The 20,438-nt window shown below is 38.1% G+C and overlaps 1 protein-coding gene across 6 annotated transcripts in view; it reads left to right on the forward strand.

Moving 5' to 3' along the window:
- Positions 1-19,750, forward strand: part of LOC101858879 — a 21,722-nt gene extending 1,972 nt beyond the window's left edge. For 4 of the 6 annotated variants that reach the window (XM_013086142.2, XM_013086140.2, XM_013086141.2 and 1 more), the window contains exons 2-9: positions 3,775-3,986; positions 7,153-7,264; positions 8,526-9,487; positions 11,618-11,745; positions 12,784-12,974; positions 13,605-13,701; positions 14,535-14,651; positions 16,135-19,750. In XM_013086142.2, coding sequence (XP_012941596.1) covers positions 3,876-3,986; positions 7,153-7,264; positions 8,526-9,487; positions 11,618-11,745; positions 12,784-12,974; positions 13,605-13,701; positions 14,535-14,651; positions 16,135-16,333 — 1,917 coding nt within the window. In that variant the 5' untranslated portion in view covers positions 3,775-3,875 and the 3' untranslated portion in view covers positions 16,334-19,750. Of the gene's footprint in view, positions 305-3,774; positions 3,987-7,152; positions 7,265-8,525; positions 9,488-11,617; positions 11,746-12,783; positions 12,975-13,604; positions 13,702-14,534; positions 14,652-16,134 lie in introns of all 6 variants that reach the window. The other 2 variants (XM_035971454.1, XM_005104852.3) reach the window with 2 other exon arrangements.
- The last annotated feature ends 688 nt before the right edge of the window (positions 19,751-20,438 follow it).

The raw sequence follows: 20,438 nt of genomic DNA on the forward strand, positions 1-20,438 counted from the left end.
ACACGCGGGAGAAATTGAGGCATCACCGAAGAAAAAATTTTTCCGATATCTTCAGCGACAGCCGAGATAGTATCGAAGAAAGAGTGTTGATTGGCAGCGAGACCGGAACCCACCAAATGGCATCGTCATTTTTGGACTCTCCGTATTTGGAAAGGTGTGGAGCCATCTAAATACAGTCGAACCCATGTAAGACGGCCACGCATTGTCATGGGTAAAAGTGGCCGTATACGACAGGTGGCCGTCTTAGGCAGGACTGATCAAAAGGAGGAAAACAAACCATTTACTTCTGAGGTCCCAACTGGAGGTGGGCGCAGGCTTAGGACTGACAATTTGTTGTTGTTGTTGTTGTTTTATTTCTTTTGAAAGGGGAGAGATGATAGGACGGTTTTTGTGGGACTTTTTGTTGTTAGTTTTATTATTTTTTTCAAAATTATGGTTCCAGGAAAGGTGCAAACAAAATGAAATGTTTCAGATGAGGAAGGCCAAGTATCATAGCAAAACAAACAACAATTACAATTGGGTCGCTACCACTTAGCGAACGAACGACACTTCTGTTGTGAGTTTGTGTTGACTTCCATTGTTAATAAGTTATGGACTGGGTTTATGGACTGAGTTGTGGGCGGGCCTAAAAGGTTATGACGGATCACACGTTTCCTTACCAGCAGCTGAAAATTTATTGTTACCCATTGGTCAACTTTGGTAAACATTGGGCGTGACCTAAGCAACTTGATCGTTTCACCCATTGGACTAGCAATAACGACAGGTGAATGAATTATGACATCTTGTCAACAGCATCAGGGAAAAATTCATGTTTTTACAAAGCCTGGCCGTCTTAGGCAGGTAGATTTGGGCACGGCATGGGTTGGTAAAGTAAGGTGGCTGCGGCTGGGTTGGACAGGTGCCCTTTTTACACTGTTAAATTATATAGAAAAAACGCAAGCAGGAAAATGGAAAGTGGCCGTTTGTACACGCGGCCGTCTTATACTGGTGGCCATCATGGCAGGTTCAACTGTATTTACCCAAACGTCCCTGAATTTGGCAACCAATAAGAAAAAAAGATCTAAGAATACAAGTTCATCATCATTATCATCATCAGCCTTTCTCTCCCCATGCTGGAGTTTAGGCCACCAAAAAGAGCTCTCCATTTACTTCTGTCTTAGGCTATTATCTCTACATCTGTCCAGATGTATTCCATCTCCTTTAGTTTGGAATCTGAGTCACTCCTCCAAGTGTTTAATTTTAGGCTTTCCTTTCTTCAATACTCCTTCAGGGGCTCTGGCATCTCCCAAGACGTCTACATTTTCAGTTACTCTTGTTGGATTTTTTTACAAGACAGGGATGCTAAGCTTAACCCCCAACCTGGAGGTCCAGGTGGTTCACATCAGGAGCCACACCGTGGAGTCTTAAGTCACCTCCGACGAGACACAGGCTGAATTCCAGCCTCTTTCATTCTCAATGTCAATGCCAATTTTTAGAACCCAATTGATTGATTATGCGCTCCCTCCCCCTTCTCTCTCACACACACACACACACACCGTGTTCATTTTATTGCTTTAAATTTAAAGTCCAAGAAGAGCATAATTTTTACAAGCTACCAATCGGCCATATGTGGCTCTGTACACTGGCCATCTTTTAGATTTCAGGCTGGCCAGTCAATGGCCCAGCGTGTGTCAGATCAAAAGTCATTCCCATGCTCCTGCATCTCCTGCTCATTTTTGTCATTATACATGAATTGTACTTTTATTTCAATGTAGTTGAAACTGCATTGTTATTGTTTGATATAACCTGATTTTTAAAAAAAATTAAAATTTCGTAATAAACTGTACAATGTCGACAGATTTATAACTGGTGTCTGCAGTGTAGCAGTTACGCACTTTACTGTCACACGCAAGAGTATCGCGGTCTTTCTGCTGGGATGTTGTATCCCTCTCAGCCTGGATTAGCCTTAACAGGCAGGGTCAGGAAACAGCCTCATTAATGATCTAAATTGTGTTGATGCGGTCATAAAAAACATCTACATTAAAAAAAAAAACACAAACAAATAGAAAAATTATTTTTATAATTACTTTGCCTAGTGTATTTTCGATTAAACTAGATATTAGTATACAGGCAAAACGCAAAAGAGTGCAGTTTTTATGTTTGCACAACATGTTTTGTTAGTTTTGTACAGCAGGTTCTTTGGCAGATTTCAAGGTGTGGGTGGTTGACGGGTGCTCTGGTGTGGTTTGCTTCTTCTTTCTTATCAAACATCTTAGATCGTCTAATCTCCCCTCCTTCTTTTTTGTTTGTTACTCTCTTGTAATACCTCTACTCTTCGGCACTTATATGACCTTTTGTGTTGCAAGTGCAGTAAAACACTTACTTACTAATTCTTTTTTAAAAGATTTCAAGGTGCACAAGTAGCTCATGTGGTGATGTCTACCTTGTTTTGACTGACATAGTATAGAAAAATGTTGCTTTTTGGGGACTTTACATTTTTCCAAACGGCCATATTTTCATCATTTTAATTGTTCACAGTTTAGTTGACTTTGATATATTGTTGTTTTGGTAAATATTGTTTTGGATGGAATACTTTTGTTTATATTTGTTTTGACACTAAATATTTCTCCATTCATACTTATAAGTGAAGTTGTTTGCCTGGGTGTCTAAAAATTGCAAACAATAGAATAATAAAATTAATTCCTTTCATCATTATTTTTATTGTCATAGTAATGGTGACTGTATGTCTGTTTACAGTGACAGCAATCTTTATTGCTAGGCCTTTATAATTTGTTGAAAGTTGAAGGGTTAGAGTTAGATTGCACATTGAGGTCAGAGCATATCAAGGAAGTCAAAATCAGAAGGGAGGAAAACAGTACTTGAGAAATATATGTATATACTTCCAGGGAAGGGTGTGGCTCGTCAGTGAGAAAAGTGGTTGTCTGAAATAAGTGGATTTCTTGCAGTGTCATTATAAAGAAAAAAATGCAAAGGGCGAAGTGGGAAGTCATTTGTACAGCTGATGATCTTGGACAAATGGCCGTTACAGCAGGATCAACTGTATATACACTGCAATGGCATTGTGGTTTGATTTGAATTACAAATAGAAAGGATGGTTATCATTCTTTTCTCAAGCATGGTTCTGCTTTTAGTTTATATAGACCTTTATGTCACTTCTGTTCACTGTAATTGCATGCATCTTTGGACGATGTGGTTTCCATAATGTTGCTGTCAAAGTTTTTCCCTTCAGTCACATTGCGGGCAACTTTAAATGGAACAGTTACAGGAAAATATTATCCCGGTAGTTCTACACTTCCCAACATACTCTAACAGTATGTGCATTTTCCCTGGTTCATTTGCATTTTTCAGCATTCTTTTTTCAGAGGTTTAATTTTTGTTTTCTCCGCTGCTTAATGTCATGCACTTTCATTTTATCTGATCAGAATTTCTGTTCAAGGAATTATTTTTTCGTGTTCAAGTTTGTCATGCTCCACTGAATTCCTACTTATATTTGATCAATGCTGTGTGTGTTCCTTGGCATGTGAATGGCAGTGGTATGATGATAATTAAAAATAGACATCAAATTGGATGAAATTCAGGGGTGGGGGTGTAGGGTTTTTTTGTTGGCATGTTGAGACTTGGTGATGCTAATCTACCCATTTAAGAATGTGACTTTTTTTTTAAAGCAGAAGGTGGGTAAATGTATATCTAAGTTTCTGCATTGCTTATATTAACATAATATTGCCTGGGTGGCCAACATTTAATTGTATATTTGTATTTTAAAAATTGTTTCAGATGTAAGAGAAGTTTCTCAAAATACTCAACTACTGATTTATTGTGAGTATTGTGAAAGAGTTTAAACAAAGAGCAAGGAATGAAGTGAGAGCTGAAAAGAAATGATGGCAAAACAAATGAGTGACACAAAGAAGGAGTTTGTCCAGAAGTACATGCTGGATGAGTACTCCCGTGCCATCCCTACAAAGGCACTTGCTGGAACTGGCAGAGGGGTAAGTTGTAGGCTTATATAATACTGGGTGATTAAAAAAGAATTAAAGTGATTTTAGGACGCATTGCTTCAGTCTTTAAGCATGGTTTTATAGAAAGAGTCGGTGACCATTTGAAAAGATTCGAATAGCTGTTCCCCAAGGATGGAGTGGTCAGAAAAGGGCTTTTAAAGACCTTACTCTGTTTGCTTGGCCTGCAAGATCTCCAGACCTCACTGTGTGATTTTTTTCTTATGGGGATATACGTAAAAGATGGTGTTTGTGTTACACCACTATCACTAACCTTGATGACCTTATACATCAAATAACAACAGTGATCAACTCAGTGGACATTGATATGATGAAACGTGTTTGTGACGATTTCTCTTATCTCATTGATGTTTCCCGTGCTGCTGGTGGTGGCCACATTGAACATTTGTAAGACAGGATATTAAAGTTGATTGTGTATTCCATACCTGTGACAAAGCTTTAGGTTTCTATTCCTTTTCCTTATTAAAATATAGCATAATGAAATCGCTGTGAACATTCTTTTTGATTCACCCTGTACACACTCTCTCTCTCTCTCTCTCTCTCTCTCTCTCTCTCTCTCTCTCTCTTTGTGTGTGTGAGCCTATTTCTCTCTTTCTCTTTCTCTCTCTCTCTCTCTCTCTCTCTCTCTCTCTCTCTCTCTCTCTCTCTCTCCCCCTTTCTCTCTCTCATACTCACTTTTTTTCTCTCTCTCTCTCTCTTGCTCTCTCCCAGCCTCATCCTCCTCTTCATCCTTCACCCCTCCACCGTTGAGCTCAAAAGTGATAGACAAAAGTTCTTTTAGCCACAGTGCAGTTACTGTTACATAAAGGGTCATGTTTTACCTTCTGATGGCTTTCAAGTTTTTTTTAACCTATTGGTCTTTGGCAAGTGTCTTGACAATCATAATATCAAATTAGGTTTCTGTATCTTTATTTCAGTTGCTCTGTTTCTCCCTCTTTTTGACCTTGCTTGTCGACTTGTATAAGAAGGGGAAAGTGTTCAAACAGTGAATGGATTTCTTACATCATTTATGATATCAAAAATGAAAATTTAATGTGTCGATCATATTCTTACTCAGTGAATGCACTGACAATATTTCAATTAGGTTTTGATTTCTTGGACAAACAAATCCACAAATTCTCTTTGCTCACTCAAGTCAAGTAAGAAAATGTCGTATCATGATTTCCACTCGAACCTAATGATTCTCTAGATCAGATTTGCAGGAGAAGTTTTTCAGTTAAAAAATTGTTTTCTCACTTTCATATTCTCAAAGTTGAACACAATTTGAAGACACTATATTTACATGCAATACTCTATTTGTATTTAAATGAGGATCTTAATTTTTTTTTTCTTGTGATTATCGTTTGATGGGATGGGAACATGTGGGTTGGAGCTTTAGTACTCTGTGCTTGGTAACGTCACGAGGGGAGTTGTGCCAATATAGTTTTTATAGCTTCGACCTCTTAATCCCCCTGATGATGGTGACAAGTGATTGATGACCCTGTCCAGGCCACCTAGCCTGTGTCCTTTCACTCCTAAGGACACCGATTTCCTCCTCCTGTGAGGTGGCCCTCCCTATTACATAGTTGATTGATTTGTGTACAGGATGCTTCAAGGGCTTTGAACTTTGAAGGCCCCTGGTTTAGGAATGAGGATCAGTTATGTGGAGGAATTCTGTAGAGATGTGCAGTAGGTCTAGTCTATGTTCAAATGTGTAATTGTTAAATTTGAAGTGGTTATTTGTAGTCTTTATTATTTTTCACTGGTGGAAGGCAAGATAGAATTTCACAATAGTGTCCTTGGCCAACCAGTTTCATTTAGTGTTCCATTTCACCATCTGTCTGGTTAGATACTCACTGTGTGAAATTTCTTGCTTGTTGGTTAGTTACATTGGAGAAATTGGGGGGTTGGTCAGTGAATCCTTTTGCTTCATTAGACATGTTTGCGTGTGTAGGTGGGCAATGCAGTTGCTTTTGTATTTATTTCTTAATATGTATACTATGGGATGCTTTGTGTGAGCAGTGTGTAGTCATATTGGCATGTGAGAAAGAGAAAAGGGAAGATGAAAAATTAGAACAACTACAATTTTAGTATCTTTCTTATTTTTGTGAGTGTAGTATAGATAGTACAAATGAAATTGTCCAAAACGGCCATTCACTGTTTAGGAGAAATGGGATTGTCTTAAGATAGATGGATGTCATGGATAGTGTCATTGTTATATATTTTTTCTTAATGCAAGTGGGAAATATGAAGTGGTGTTTTTACAGCTGACTGCCTTGAATAAGTGATAGAGCAGGTTGGACTAAGTTAGACTTGGACTGCATATTCGCATTTTTAGAATAACGTCAACAGCTTCCACTTGTGATGCATTAGAAAGACTCTTGGAATAATATAGCACTGCTGAAATGTTGAAAGTTCCAGAGTTCTCATGGTATTCTTGCTGTTCATGCAATACTGTTGCATGGATGGCTAGGTCACCATCGCCTCTTGAAAGGTGGGAGAAAGCCAAAAGACCTCATTTACTGAGACTGGAAGAAGTAAAAATGGTCGACCTGTACCACAATACAAAGACATCTGCAAAATCGACAAGAAATCAGTATGGCACAAGATTTTCGCCAGTGGAAGACGGGAGTAGAGACCAGTTTCAAGATGAAACAGAAAGACATAGCAGTGAAGGCATATACAGTCAAAACTTACTCTAATGGTAACATGTCCGAAACAATCCTCTGTATAAAAGTATAAATGACCATTTCTCACTTCTCTCTTTTCATTTTTTTTTTACACTACATGAATATATATAATGCCAAAGTCCAATATATCCACCAATCTAAGACACCTAATGGTTAGCGAGTTCAGGCTTACAATAAATGTTGAGCATACGTCAGTGACACGACATTTAGGTGGGTGGTTATTGCAGTGTGTCCTTGAGCAAGACACCATTACCCTATCTTAAAAATCAGGGCTTTGCGTGATGGCGACCAGCCATGGCACATTTGTAGTCTATCAGTATGTATGCATATATATATATGTAATTATGTACCATATTTATGTTTGTATAATATGTGTTACGCATATTTGTAAACCAAATTGCCCCTCGGGGATCATAAAAGTGGAATTTAACGGCTGTGTAGGAGGTTGATGCCATCATTGTCTATTTCAGGCTTCGTTAGGAGAGTATTGTGAGCCCATAGATAGTAAAAATCTCTACAAAAAGAAACCTGGAGAAGACGACATCAATTCTGACAGCGACAATGGATATGCAGACCCTCAAGGTTGGTTTACATCTTATAAGTGATTTTAATCTATACCAAAGATAGTACATAACAAGATGGGCCACTCAGCCAAAAAAATGTCCGTTGGAAGTTCGCTCTTGGCTTCAGATGGCACTGCAGTCTGTTTTGAAGCTCTCTTTCGTTTTTCCAGAAGAAGAATAGGAATAGCACCTCCTTGCGTGCACAGATCGACTGCTGTTCATCAGCAGTTCGTGTTCGTTCAGTGTGGAGTTCCGTTTTTTTATATTTTAATGACCTCTAGCCTTTCATTCTAAAGTCAAATTAAACGAAGAAAACAATCACCCTTTCCTCCGGAAGAGTTTTTTTTTGTCAGCGTAACCATTTTAAAAAAGCGTTCTTCCGAAATTTATTCAAAAACTTGCTAGTTTCACTTTGATTTTTTAAACTCAAGTAGGGTAACTGTTCGCAAAAGGTGCGCTTTTGCGAAGATTGCGCCACCGAATTTTGTGGACACTTTTTTAATTGGCTCAAAGAGAGAAGTGGCCCCTCTTGTTATGTAGACTCTTTGTCTATACTGAATACAATGTTTTACAGTTTGTCAGTTGTAAGAGGACTGCTTTTTTGTCCAAAAGTTTTGATGTCATTAGTAAGGATAACCTCTAAAAGTTACTCATTGTTTATAGAAATAGAAAATGTGTATGAATATGTTGGGGTTTTTTTTACATATTGTATGTGTGTATTTAAGTTTTATTATATTAATTTTAGATTAGTATCATTTCAATTGATTGAGTTCTTTATGCGCTGTTTACTTTGCTGCAGAATTATATTAGAATCACAGAATTAAACTCTGATAAAAAGAAAAGGGTTTGCTATTTTTTGTGATGTTTTTTTTTTGGTGAAGTCAAGGCTGGTGGCTGGTACATTGAAGATCAAGAGAGCACCTATTTCTTTTTTCTATTTCAGAATGTTACATTTCCTCAACTGTTTGTATAGAGGAAAGAATGGGAACTGAGATAGTAAACTGTGATTGGTTTCACTTAAATCATAGTGTGAAGTGTGAAAGTGTTGGTAAATTACCCAGTTGGTTGTGTGCCTTTTCATAGCATTATGCATGTCAGTATATGTTGACTGAATTACTGTTATGTTTTATGAGATCCCTTGGCTTAGCACATTTCTTTATAGTTTATACATTTTTAGCCGTGAGATCTCATGAAACAACAGATTAATGCTTACCATTAGCAATCTTTGCTTAGACTGTACAAAATAGTTAATATTCTTGTGCCCATTTCCCCATTTTTAGTCTTTGACTTTTATTTGTTTCTGATAGATGCAGTAAATGTAAAAAAGCCACTTAGTAGAAATCCAAGCAAAGAGGAAGAAGGGGATGTGTACGAGCTGGCTCAGCAAGCTGTCAGTGATTACGACGTTCCACCACCTGTCACAAAGTCCCAGGGTAGGCAGAGAAGTTCGTCTCCCAGAAAGCCTTCGCCCAAGCCACGGGGTAGCCAGGTCAGAAGAGTGAGTCAAGACGTTACTCCCCCTTCACTTCAAAATGACCATGGGAAAAACGGCCCTCCAAAGAATACTCGTAACAGTTCTCCCAATGTTCTTCAGGGTCCAGAGGTTCCTGTCCAATCAGAGTTTCATGACCTTGAGATTCAGCCGGAAAGACGAAGACCTGGGAAAAAGGTCGTTGAGATAGAGTATGAGGTTGCCTCCGCCATACGTCCTGGCAAAGCAGAACTTTCAGCGTCAAGAGTGGCAGCTTCGCCAAAGACTAAAAATCCTCTCAGCAAATCAAATTCCTCGGCAGATTCAAGTGTTTCTGTCTCCTCGTCTCTCCATCATTCAGCTTCTGCTGGCTCAAGGCACCCTGGACACTCATCTTCACCAGCACACCGCAAACCTCACCACCCAGGTCGGCCAGACATGCAGTTCAGTATGAGTCAGCCTGCTCCTCAACCTCCAAAGGGCGCCGCTGAAGGTGTGTATGAAGAACCATGGGACCTAAAGGTGAAAAGACTTAAACAGGAACAAGAGGAAAAAATGTCGAAAAAATTGTTGAAGCAAGCCGCTGTTGAGCAGAAGCTTGTGAACCAACCAGACACCTCTATTCCTGTTTACGAGCAGGCATGGGATAGTGCAGCTCAGCAGAGAAAGCTGGAGGAGAGACTGAATTTTGCAAGGAGTTTGTCCACATCTTCACAGACCTCAGAAACAGACATCTTCCATGACGCACTGGAAGCTGTACCTGCTCAAAAGGTGAGTTATCAGGCTCCTTGATTACAATAGTTTTTATTATTTTTACTGTTATTTGGATTCTGTAGACATGGTGGTTGGAGGATGCAACTAGTAGGTCCTACTTCTTCACTTTTTCTGTCTTGTTTCTGTCTGTCTGTTTTGGCATTTTCCGTCACTACATGATCGTTATTGTGTTCATTTGCTCCTGCTTGCTCTAACTAAGCAGATCATACAGAGGATGTTTTTGTTTTTTTATAAGGACATTTGAGAATGAAAATGAGATTTGGAAAGTGATCACTTTTGTGTTTTGTTTTACAGTTGAAATACTGTGGTAGTCCTAATAAATATGTAGTAGGAAATGAAAAACATATTTTTACTAGAGTGCTGCAGAATTCTGAAATCTTCAAAACTAAGAAATTGTTTATGTACAAATGTGAAAGGTGCTGCTACACCACCTGTCATTTGTGACTTTCATTACTTAAAAGGTTCTCAATTCAGGTCCTTTGTCGTTCTTACTACGGGGTGAATTTTCAATATCACATGAAATAAGTAGGTTTTTGGATAATGCCACTGAATTTTATTTCCTACAGGCTGTCTATAGTTTTGAAAGTTGAATCTAAAGTTCACTTTTTAGAGTATAATCTTGCTGAAGAGGTTTCCACCCTCAGTCATGTGTAGCAAAGCAACTAAATGAGTCGCTTGTGGCACTTACCGGTTGCAAGATATCTGGCAAATACCATGTTTCTGACTCCCCAACTGCAAGTGACTATAACTGGAAATGAAGAAACTAGACTAAAACTGTCTTCACCCACGTATAAGGCTTAACATGTTTCATTGGATAAAGTATTGTGTTTAATCATCAAAATGCAACATGTTACTCATTTTGTTGCTTTGCTACACACATATATGTGTTTATTTATATCTCTAAAATATGTGCTGTCAAGTATTACTTTATAAGTTTGTTAGAGGGCCATTTGCTGTCAGGTAAATTACGTCTTATGTTTCAAGAATGTGAGGATGTGAAGCGTTATGTATTTTGTTTGGCAGCTTTTTTGTTTCTTCCTTTATGATTTTTTTCCAAATACTGGTTACGTCTTCCTAGCAAGGTCACATATTTATATTCAACAATGAATTAATAAGTTTTAGGTGATTTTTTACTTATGTATTTTAATTTCCATAATCATGAAGAATGAAACTAATCAATTCTGTTTGTTGTTTTAATAGATTTAGAGATCAAATAAGGTGAATATTGCACTGGTATCTTGAATTGTATTGTCTTGGTTTGTCATCCCTTTCTGTGTCTTGCAAGATATATAATACTAGCAGGGTACCCGTTTGATGAATGGACTCAAAAGGATCGATCGTTAAGTCAATGTGGAATCAGTGCACATTGCCTGTGAGCAGAAGCCTCACTAGTTTACAATGGCGTCTTAGAAAATGGACTTTCTCAAGATTAGATCTAAACGAAACTAATGAAAAACTGAAAATTTAGCTACAGTGACTTCAGGCTCCTTAATATAACTGTGCACCGTTTAAATGATTCTGAATTACAGTTAATTTTTTTCAAATTCGAAAGTTGAGTGGTTCGGAAGTTTTAGGCGATCAAAGTGACAAACTTTCACAAATATATATAGGTGGCTGCCTGTCATTGCATGATTTAATGGGTTTAGTGCTATTTTGTATTAACACTAATTTCCAACTTTTTGGAGTTTTTGTCACAGACGTTGTCAGGGCTGTCCAAAAAGTTTCCCTTTGAGCCCAAAATTACTTTAATTATGGAGTTGAGTGCTTTCAAAGTAATTACATCAAGACTAGAAAAGTTGAGTTAGTACAGAGTAGCACTAAGCTCACGATATGTGAGGCATCCTGGTGAAGTCAGACACTTGTCAAAATAATTAAATTGAAGAAACAGACATTTTTCCTCATGTAGGGCAATTTTTATTGATTGATTGATTATTTTTTTTATTTTTTGGGGGGGCTAAGCACTGCTCATTTAAAAAAGTGACGTATGATGGAGTTTTACACAGAGTAGTCGCTATGTGCAGGGTTAGAGCTATGTGTTTAGAAATTGATATAAAATCTTTAGTTTTAGGAATATATTATCCTGAAGACTTGGTGCTTACAGCTGTGTTCTCTGATGCAATCTTCCAGGGTGAACCAGGCACTGTACAGGGCCTACCCCCTACCACAGACTCTGCTGGAGTGTTGAAACCATTGCCCATGGACACTTACGAAGATGCATGGGACCTAAAGAACAGTGTTTTGGATCAGCAAATTAGGTTAGCATATTTAGTGTGTGTTAGATGTTGCTAGAAAAAAAAACTTTATTGCACTTCTCCATTATATTTTGAAAAGCACAAAGACTGAAGTAAGTGTGTGAGGAACAATTTAATTTTAATTGTTTGAAAATTGCCTTTCCAGCATTTTTTATTCCACATCGTTCCCAAAAAATGATCACCAGAAAGTGTTCGACATAGGCTGTTGGGCTCATAACTGAAATATCATGGGTTTGAACCGTGTGAGGGGCCTGATGCTGTGTTCTTGGAAAAGGTACTTTACATACATTTTCCCAGCTTCATTTAGGTGGGACTGGGTACCTGGCTATAGCCGGCAAAAGATCTTGTCAATTTCCTAGTGTTTTAGCATGTGTAATCCAAAGCTTGCGCTGAGTTGTATTCCATGGTCTGCTGTGGTAATAATAGTGTCAAGCGCATAGAACATGCTGTTAAGTGTGGATATGTGCTATATAAATATGATTAGTTTCATTATTATTATTTCTAAAAAATTGTTGTTATATTATTATAATGGGGTAGTGTCGATGTTGAAAAGTTTAAACTTAATTGCCTTGAGTACATTTTACCATGAGGCAGAGGTTGGTTTACAAAAGAGGTATCGTTGGATGAAGCTTACAAGGTTTGAAACATTCAAAAAATTCTGTCTCACATTTCCTTGGCCATCAGATATTCGTCTGCATTGCCTTTTTACTTCTTTTAGTTTGAAACAGTATAATCTGTGTGTTAATGGGGTTGGGGGGCAGTAAGTCCATAGATGAAGTGTTTGCCTCTGATGCCAAAGTGCCTTTTCCGATTCACAGTTCATGAAGTTACGGTTGATGGCTTTGTTATTTAAAAAATCTGGCTTGCTTTTGTGCCCTCTGTGCAAGCTGAAGGCACCCAGAAGGTATATCACCCTCTTCCCTAAGCATTAGTTCCTTTTGTTTAAAGTTTTGTTGCAGAAATTGTTGACAGGTCGTTGACTTGTGCGCAGTTGATTTTTTAAAAACTGCTTCTTTTTCATATCTTTCTGTATGATTGCAGGAAAATGCAGATACATGCCTCTGCTACCTACGAAGAGCCATGGGACAGAAGCAAGCAGCAGGAGCAGTTACAGGCCAAATTTCAAAAGGTTACTCCCCAGAATCAAAAACGGGCACCTCAGAGGTCGAGCTCAGAGGTTCAGGAACCAACCTCAGAGGGAGCTGACTCCAAAAGCTCATTGGTCAGAGGGAGTAAGTATCTCCGTCTCTGTGCGCCACCCGAGAACAACATTGTTTTTGAAGATTATATATTTTTACTTTTCAAAAGGTAGTGAAATGGATTTGAGAGAGTCAAGAGAACCATGAGAAACTGTTCCATCCCAATTGAAAGAATTGCAAAGTTGGCCTACCATAGAAAACCACATATATAATCCCCTCGACACTTAACTGTAACAGAGGATGTAAAAATAAAGCATCAGTGGCCTATTGGTTTGGCTCTCATACTGGCAACCGTAATGTCGTGGGTTTGAATTCCTTAAGGACCTGACGTTGTTTCCTTGGGAAAGGCACTTAACACGAATTTTCCTCACTTCACCCAGGTGGGAATGGATACCCAGCTATTGACAGCGAAGATCTTATCAGTTTGTTAGTGTTTGAGGGCATACGATTTGCAGCTTGCATTGTATGATTCCTGGGAAGCAGAGAATGTTTCTGAGGGTTCTTGGGTCTGCTGGGGTAATAATGATTGTAAAGCGCACAGAGCATGTTGTAGAGCATGGATATTTAATGCAATTATTATTGTGATATATTGTTTCATGCATTATTTTGATTTTGCAGAGAAGATAACTTAATCAATCTTCTTGGGTTTTTTCCTTGCCCTAGAGTTCCACAGTGTTGATGAAAATAAAGTTAAGAGCAAGAGCAAAGGATGTAACATCGGGCAGAGGATCAATCCGATGATTCCTCTTGTGAATCAAAAGTAAGTAGTACCGGTAGTCAGTTGGTATTTTGTTCAATACATCTATAAAACAACACTTTCAACTGTACCAAATGTGACTGAAGTGTTCGGGAGTTCTGGATGAATGAAAAAGGTTTCAATTTGTCAAACTGAACTTTGAATGCCTTAGTAGACAACTTGGGTCATTTGTAAAGTGGAGATTCGGTAATTAAACTTGTTTAGCAAGAGCACTGGTATCAGTAGTGTAATGGTTAATCACTTGGCTGTGACAAGAAAAAAATTGTTTTTTCAATTTCCACATGGGGTAATCTAATTTATTCAATGTCCCTTCTTTTTGCTGGGAAGTTGTATCCCACTCAGCCAAGGAATGGCCCTTGTAGGTAGACAGGCTTGAAGTACCCACCTCCTAAACGATTAAAATTTTGTTACGCTCTTTTGCTTTATTCGAATAGAAAGTGGGTTGTTTTTGTGGGGGGTATTTTCATCTTTTATTCTAAATTGCATGTTGTTCACTGTCATACTATTATTTCATGAAAAAAAAATGGCTTGATTTTTATTTTGTTGAAAGAAATATTGCATTCCAATCGCAAGTGTATATCATATAGTTTACTGGAAATATGCAATTTGCCCCATTCAAGGGGTGTGTTTAGACTACCTATATATATATATAAAATCAGGCACGGTTCTTTGATCATTTGATGCTTGTCCTAGTCCCTAGCTCGATTTTCTGTTTATATCTACTTATCATAATAGTAACACTCTCTCCCTTGTGCTTTTACCTTCCTGTCCAGCCCCAGAAACACTTCTCACAGGGACATAAGTATTATCTTATCTTACCTTTATTTTATCTTTAGCTGGTTCCATGGAAACATCAGTAGAGATGATGCGGAAAAGATGCTGTGTGTTTGCAAGGAGGGGAGCTACATTGTCCGAATCAGTTCCGACAGGAAGTCATACTCACTTTCCATAAAGTAAGTTTTAACGCATTATCGTTTCTCTCCAAGCATTAAATGTTATATTCCACCAACCAGCTGTTCAGATTTACCAAGCCCAAAATTTTGAAATGTTTAAAAATTGCTGACTCCTAATATGTGGTATCATTTGCTAGTTCTGAAGAAATATTTTTTGGGCTTGGTAAATTTTCACAGCTTGCTGGGGATTTTCTTTTTGTTAAGTTCCGTAGTTTAGGCCAATGTTTTTGCCTTCTTTGAGAGTAGTTCATGATTTGTTGGCAGAGTTTTTTAAAGACAAACATGATGCTTGTTTGATAGTGTTTCAGCGTGTGTAATCCACAGCTTGTACTGTATGCTTTCAGGAAATGTGAAAATGTTTCTTAGAGTTGTGTTCTTGAGTCTTTTGGGGTATTTGATTTTAAACTAATTTAAACAGGGTTCCCACTCAACTGGGAAAACAGGAAAAAGGGAAGAATTTTATTTTCAAACTTCCCGGTCGGGAAAACACAATGAAAATGAATGAAAACAAAAATATTAGGGAGAAAGCCGGGAAATCAAAGGCCTGCCCACAATGATGAATTTGGCGGAATTGCTAAGGTGTTTAAAAAGTCAGATCCCGACAATCTACGTCTCTACGTCAGGTGCAGCAGTCTAACTTTAACACCCTCTGTGCACAGAGCCCTTATAGTTGCCTTGTGCCACTCTATCCTCAGAGAAACATTAGGTAGGAGGGTTTGTTTCCAGTTTCAGGCGATCGATTCGGGCGATCGGCCTGATCCAGCGGTAGTGGGCACCCCGTATTAGGCCAAGTTCAATTTGGCTAGGTGTTAAAAAATGCTTGCACCTGCATATTGTGGATGATGGCATAGGCTAATGAGGGAATAAAACAAACAAACCAGATACACAGCATGTTGTCTAGTGATGTACAATTAAGATCAAGGGCTTGTGACTTGTTCTGTTGGGGGGTTTTTTTCTTTTCTTTTTTTGCAAGAGTCAAGCCGACGGCCAATAAAGTAATCCCCCCCCCCCCTTGTTTACGTTACACTTACCCTATAACCCCTGTCCTTGATAGGGACACCCCAGGAAAAGGGACTGTCCATGACCATGTTACGATTTTTATCTCGTATTTCTTCTTCCTATTATCTCGTATTTCTTCTTCCTAGTTCTGTCATCTTTAAAATAAGTCACGATTTTTACAAGTAATAAATGGTTACAAAATCCAGGAGGAAACAAGGAAAAACTGGGAATTTTTTTGTACCTTAATGAGTGGAAACCCTGTTTAAAGCGCAAAGAGCATGCTGTACAGTGTGAGTATATGCTATATAAGTGCAATTATTTTAATAATTATTATAATTATTATTAATATTATTTTCATAATCATAATTAGTTTTACTATTTCTATTATTACTGTCATTATTTGAATTATTATTACTATTATTATTATTATCATTATTAACATTATTATTACAATCACACTGACAAGTTTTATCCATTCATCCAGGAGCTCCAAGCAATACATCCATGTGCAGATAGAGGAGCTCAACATGTCGGACGGGACAGTGCGCTACATCCTGGGCAAAAACAGCAAAGAGTTCCCGTCCATCCCTGAGATGATTGACCACTACACCCACCACCGAGTCCCGCTGAAGGGTGCCGAGCACATCACACTGCTCCACCCTGTAGAGTGCAAGTGGTCATAGCCCCCACTCCCAGACCTACTCAGTTGCGGTGGGTAAAAGTAAAGTTGGCCTCCCCTTGCACCCAGGCCTGGGGTCACCTTGGGGTTGCAGCTCTGTCTGACAACATCCGGAAACAGCAGGCTGTGATCACGGTGATTTGTGAAAGCAAAGGGAGGTTACACTGAACTTTTATGCCCAGATATGTTTTCCTAGAGAGTGGTTGTGTGCTGTTGAAAGTCCAGATAGCTCGAAAAATGGATTTTGAAATGCTGCGAGTCATGATTGTTGATATTCTTATGCAGTCACTCTGCTTTGTCGGTGTAGAACAAAAGGGATGCAAACCTGGCTTTAAGATGAAAAAATACTTTTGATAAAACCCATCGAGATGTGTCAATATTGGGCTCTATGGTCATGAAAAAAGCCACTGCATACTCTGTACTTTCATTCTTTGTGGCTGGTGTATAAAAGCTAGCCTGCTTTCGGCCCAGTTGGTGACCTTTGCACTATGGTGCTGAGGACACTGATTGAAATTTTCCGCCAGTCATTGCTTAACTCTAGTTGTCTAGAGAGTTTTAAGCCTCTCCATACAGATGACTTGTTCATATCAGAGTAAGTTGGACCCATTAACTTAAATTATGATATCTTTGACCAGGCACAGTCACAACTGCTGCTCTTTGCACCTTACTGTAACTCACTTTGCTGGTGCCTGCCATGGGAGAGAAAATGAAGGGGAAAAGCGCCAGTCTCGCTTAATCGAGTACATGCGCAACTTTCCCTCCTTGCCCTTCTTTTGGTCGCAAAATGAGTCTAAAGGTGCTCTCCATAATGAACTGGAATCGGTTCAAGAGTGCACAGTCTTGGGTATTTTTATAATACAAGTCTATGGTTGAACCTTAAATTCAGTGGTCCTGTCTGTCTTAAAGTGGGCATTTCTGCAATGTGGCCACCTCTCACAATGTTAAAAGGGGTGTTAAACCAATACCATACAGCAACAAAGCTCTATTCACACATGACTGTTGTCTGATTTTAAATTTTGGACTATTACCACTTTCAAATGAGCCATTACAGAGTCATTTATTTTGATGTGCTTACTCAATACATTAAGTTTATACTCTCATCAAAGTTTTCTGGCTTTTGAGTGGAAGTGAAGAATGTTTCTGATGTCAACGAGTGCCATGATGTTTTTGCTGAGTGCTGGCTGGTGATGTGTGACTTATTTTTGTTCTTTTTGCGAGAAATTAGTGTTCATGTATCAACTGACTGCTGACTTCTGCACGCACCCACAGACAGAAATGCAGTACAAGAAAACCAAGATTCAATGTGTTTTATCGAGTCCATAAAATACCTTTTCCTATATTGGGGTTTGCTGTGTGATAGTCAAAGGGAATGCCTTATCGGTACCATTTTGATTTATCCCAGTATACCCTGGGGGGTTTTTATGTTGCGTTAGAACAGTTTTGGCAGTTTGGCCTCTTTGCAAGTTGTGAAGTGAATGTCTTTTTGGTAAATCATTGTTACAGATGGAGTCGTGACATAAATTCTGTTACTGTTACTCTTTTTGACATTGATATTATCAGAAGAGTCCAATTAGTAAAATTGCCAAAGGGCTTATTTTAAATTACAATGTTTTGTCATTCATGTTTCACTGCATTGCTGTGCGAAGCTTTTCATTTGTGCTAAATGCTGTTTGAAAAGATATTTTATCTTCCTGTTAGTCTTCCTATTTGTAGAGCAGATCTCGTGATGATGATAAGAGCATGTACCATTTAGGAGTGCATTGTACAGAAAAAATAGTATTTTTGTGTTTTATGTCTTTTCAAACTTAATAGAATTTTTTGTAGAATTGTGCTGTGAATATGCTTGTACAAATTGGATTTATATTGTAAAGCACCAAATGTGGTCATAACAGTTTTGAAATATATGCATTACTAGCAGTGTGATCATACAGACTGATGAAAAGGAATACATATTTCAGGGATAAATCTCAGAAAATTACACATAAAATTGACATAACCAACAGCTCATACCAAGCTTGGAATATTAGACATTTTTGGAGAGTTTGGCTATGGTGTCATGATCATAAGTTTGTTTTGGTTAAGAGATACAAGAAGGTGACCTTTTAATCTCTATTGAAATGTAATCACTTCATGATTGAAGGTTCTCAAAGATATTCTTTATCCGTATTGTGATCTTTGGAGGAGTACTTTATCTCCACTTCTAGTCTGTACTGTAGCCTTTTAATGGCAAATGGATGAAAAAAATAAGTCCTGCAAGACGTTGCTTTGTTACTGTTGAGACTCGTTTTTGCTCAGTATTTTAACATGTTCACAACAAAGGAATTGTAAAAATGTGTGCAGGTTTATTGTGACCACTTTGCTGTAAGGTATTTGTCTGAAAGGTGCTTCTTTTTAGTTGTGACGTATTGATGTTTTGTAATGAATGCTTTGTGTGGCTTCCTTTTTACACTGAAAAACCTTGTCTGCTCGACAGTTATGTGATTTCAACTTTTATTTATCTTTTTTTTCTCATTGTTTGTTCTGTGTTTCACGAAAAGGTATGTGGCCGTTCTCTTACAATTCCCTTTTTTTTTTCTTTTTTCCCCCTCTGCTGCTCTTTACAGTGGACTTTGCTTAACTCTTTGAATCCAGCTCACCACTGTTTTTGATTCCATGTTTCACCAGTTCGCCACTTAAGTGATATTTTGGAGATACTGATTTCGTCAACCCCCAAGATGTACACCTGATACTGATCCTGTGGTACATTTACTACCTATTTTCACTCGCATTGTGATCCTTTGTCCAATTACATATAGCTTGAGTGCTCATACAAACAAATCCATCAAGATTTGACTCTGAATTATAGCCGTTTTGTGGTGACGTCCATTGCCACTGGGCATGGGAAATTGTGGAATCCCTTATCATACGAAAAGAGTTACGATGTTCAGGGGATACCAAAATTTTCATTTTTAACACAGTTCACTGTATAATATTGTCATATCAAATTCGTCAACATTGAATTCCTCTTGCAGTTTCCCGTTTCAGTGTTCCTGATTGCTTTTTGCCTTATTAATGTTCTGCATGATCTGTGTCAAGTCCACGCCTTATTGGAAGAAAGCTTTAATTATCATATGACACAGTACATGTGCATGTAGGCCTGCAATAGACCCATTACAGATGACGTCAGAATGTCCAGTTTGCAGTCTGTCCGAAAGAAATGTTCACTTCTCCTGTGCTTCAGTTGTTTCTGGCAGTGGCGTTACTTGGACTTTTGGAGTGAAAACCCATTTGAATGAAATGCACCTCCAGCAAGAACACTTGTTGTGCGTTACAACAGGCCAGTGTAATTCTGACCTGACAACAGCTGGTACAGACTAGTTTGTTACTGTGCAAAGATGATGGCACTCCCTCCAAAAAGTACAAAACAACCCCACAAAAAAAAGAAGAAATAACTGGTTCTCAGTCCAAGCTAAAGTCAAGGAAAATAATTAGGTTAATTTTTTTAAATTTTTTTTTTTAGTTCTCAAGAGCCATGTTGTGCTAAATTTGTAAAGAAACAGCCGGTTCTTTGTACTAAATTTGGCAATTTTAAATGAAATTTTAATTGGAATTGATGAAGTATTTTGCAGATTTTATATGCTAGTTAATTTCAGTGAAGCATTTTTCACAGTTTTGTACCTGTCTGGAGTTAGATGTATAGAATATATAGAGTAGTAGATCTATGTTATTTTTTTATGTTTAGGTGGAAACAATTTTCATTTGAGTCTTGTGATTTGTTTTCTTGTCAGTGCCTCCAAAGTTTTGATTTTCACATTTGAATTTTGTCGATACTGCTAACTTGTATTTATAAAGCAGCATTTGTGAATGATCTTGGTTTGTGATGCTATGTTGTTAAATGCACAATGCTACGCTTCATGGAATTAATGAATTTGATGGTTTCAAGTGAAAGAATTGGGAACATTTACAATTTACCATTCAGTCACTTTAACTCTATTCATGCCATGCTTCTGGTTGCTGGAAGTTCCTTCAATATGTTATTTTGCACCAAGAATTTTGTTGACTTGCATTATTTAGGGATATATTTGCAAGCTAGTCTATTTATCATTTGACAAATGACAAATTAAAAAATA

Source organism: Aplysia californica, unplaced genomic scaffold (assembly GCF_000002075.1).
Source record: "Aplysia californica isolate F4 #8 unplaced genomic scaffold, AplCal3.0 scaffold00439, whole genome shotgun sequence".
In the NCBI taxonomy this organism is placed as follows: Eukaryota; Metazoa; Mollusca; class Gastropoda; order Aplysiida; family Aplysiidae; genus Aplysia; species Aplysia californica.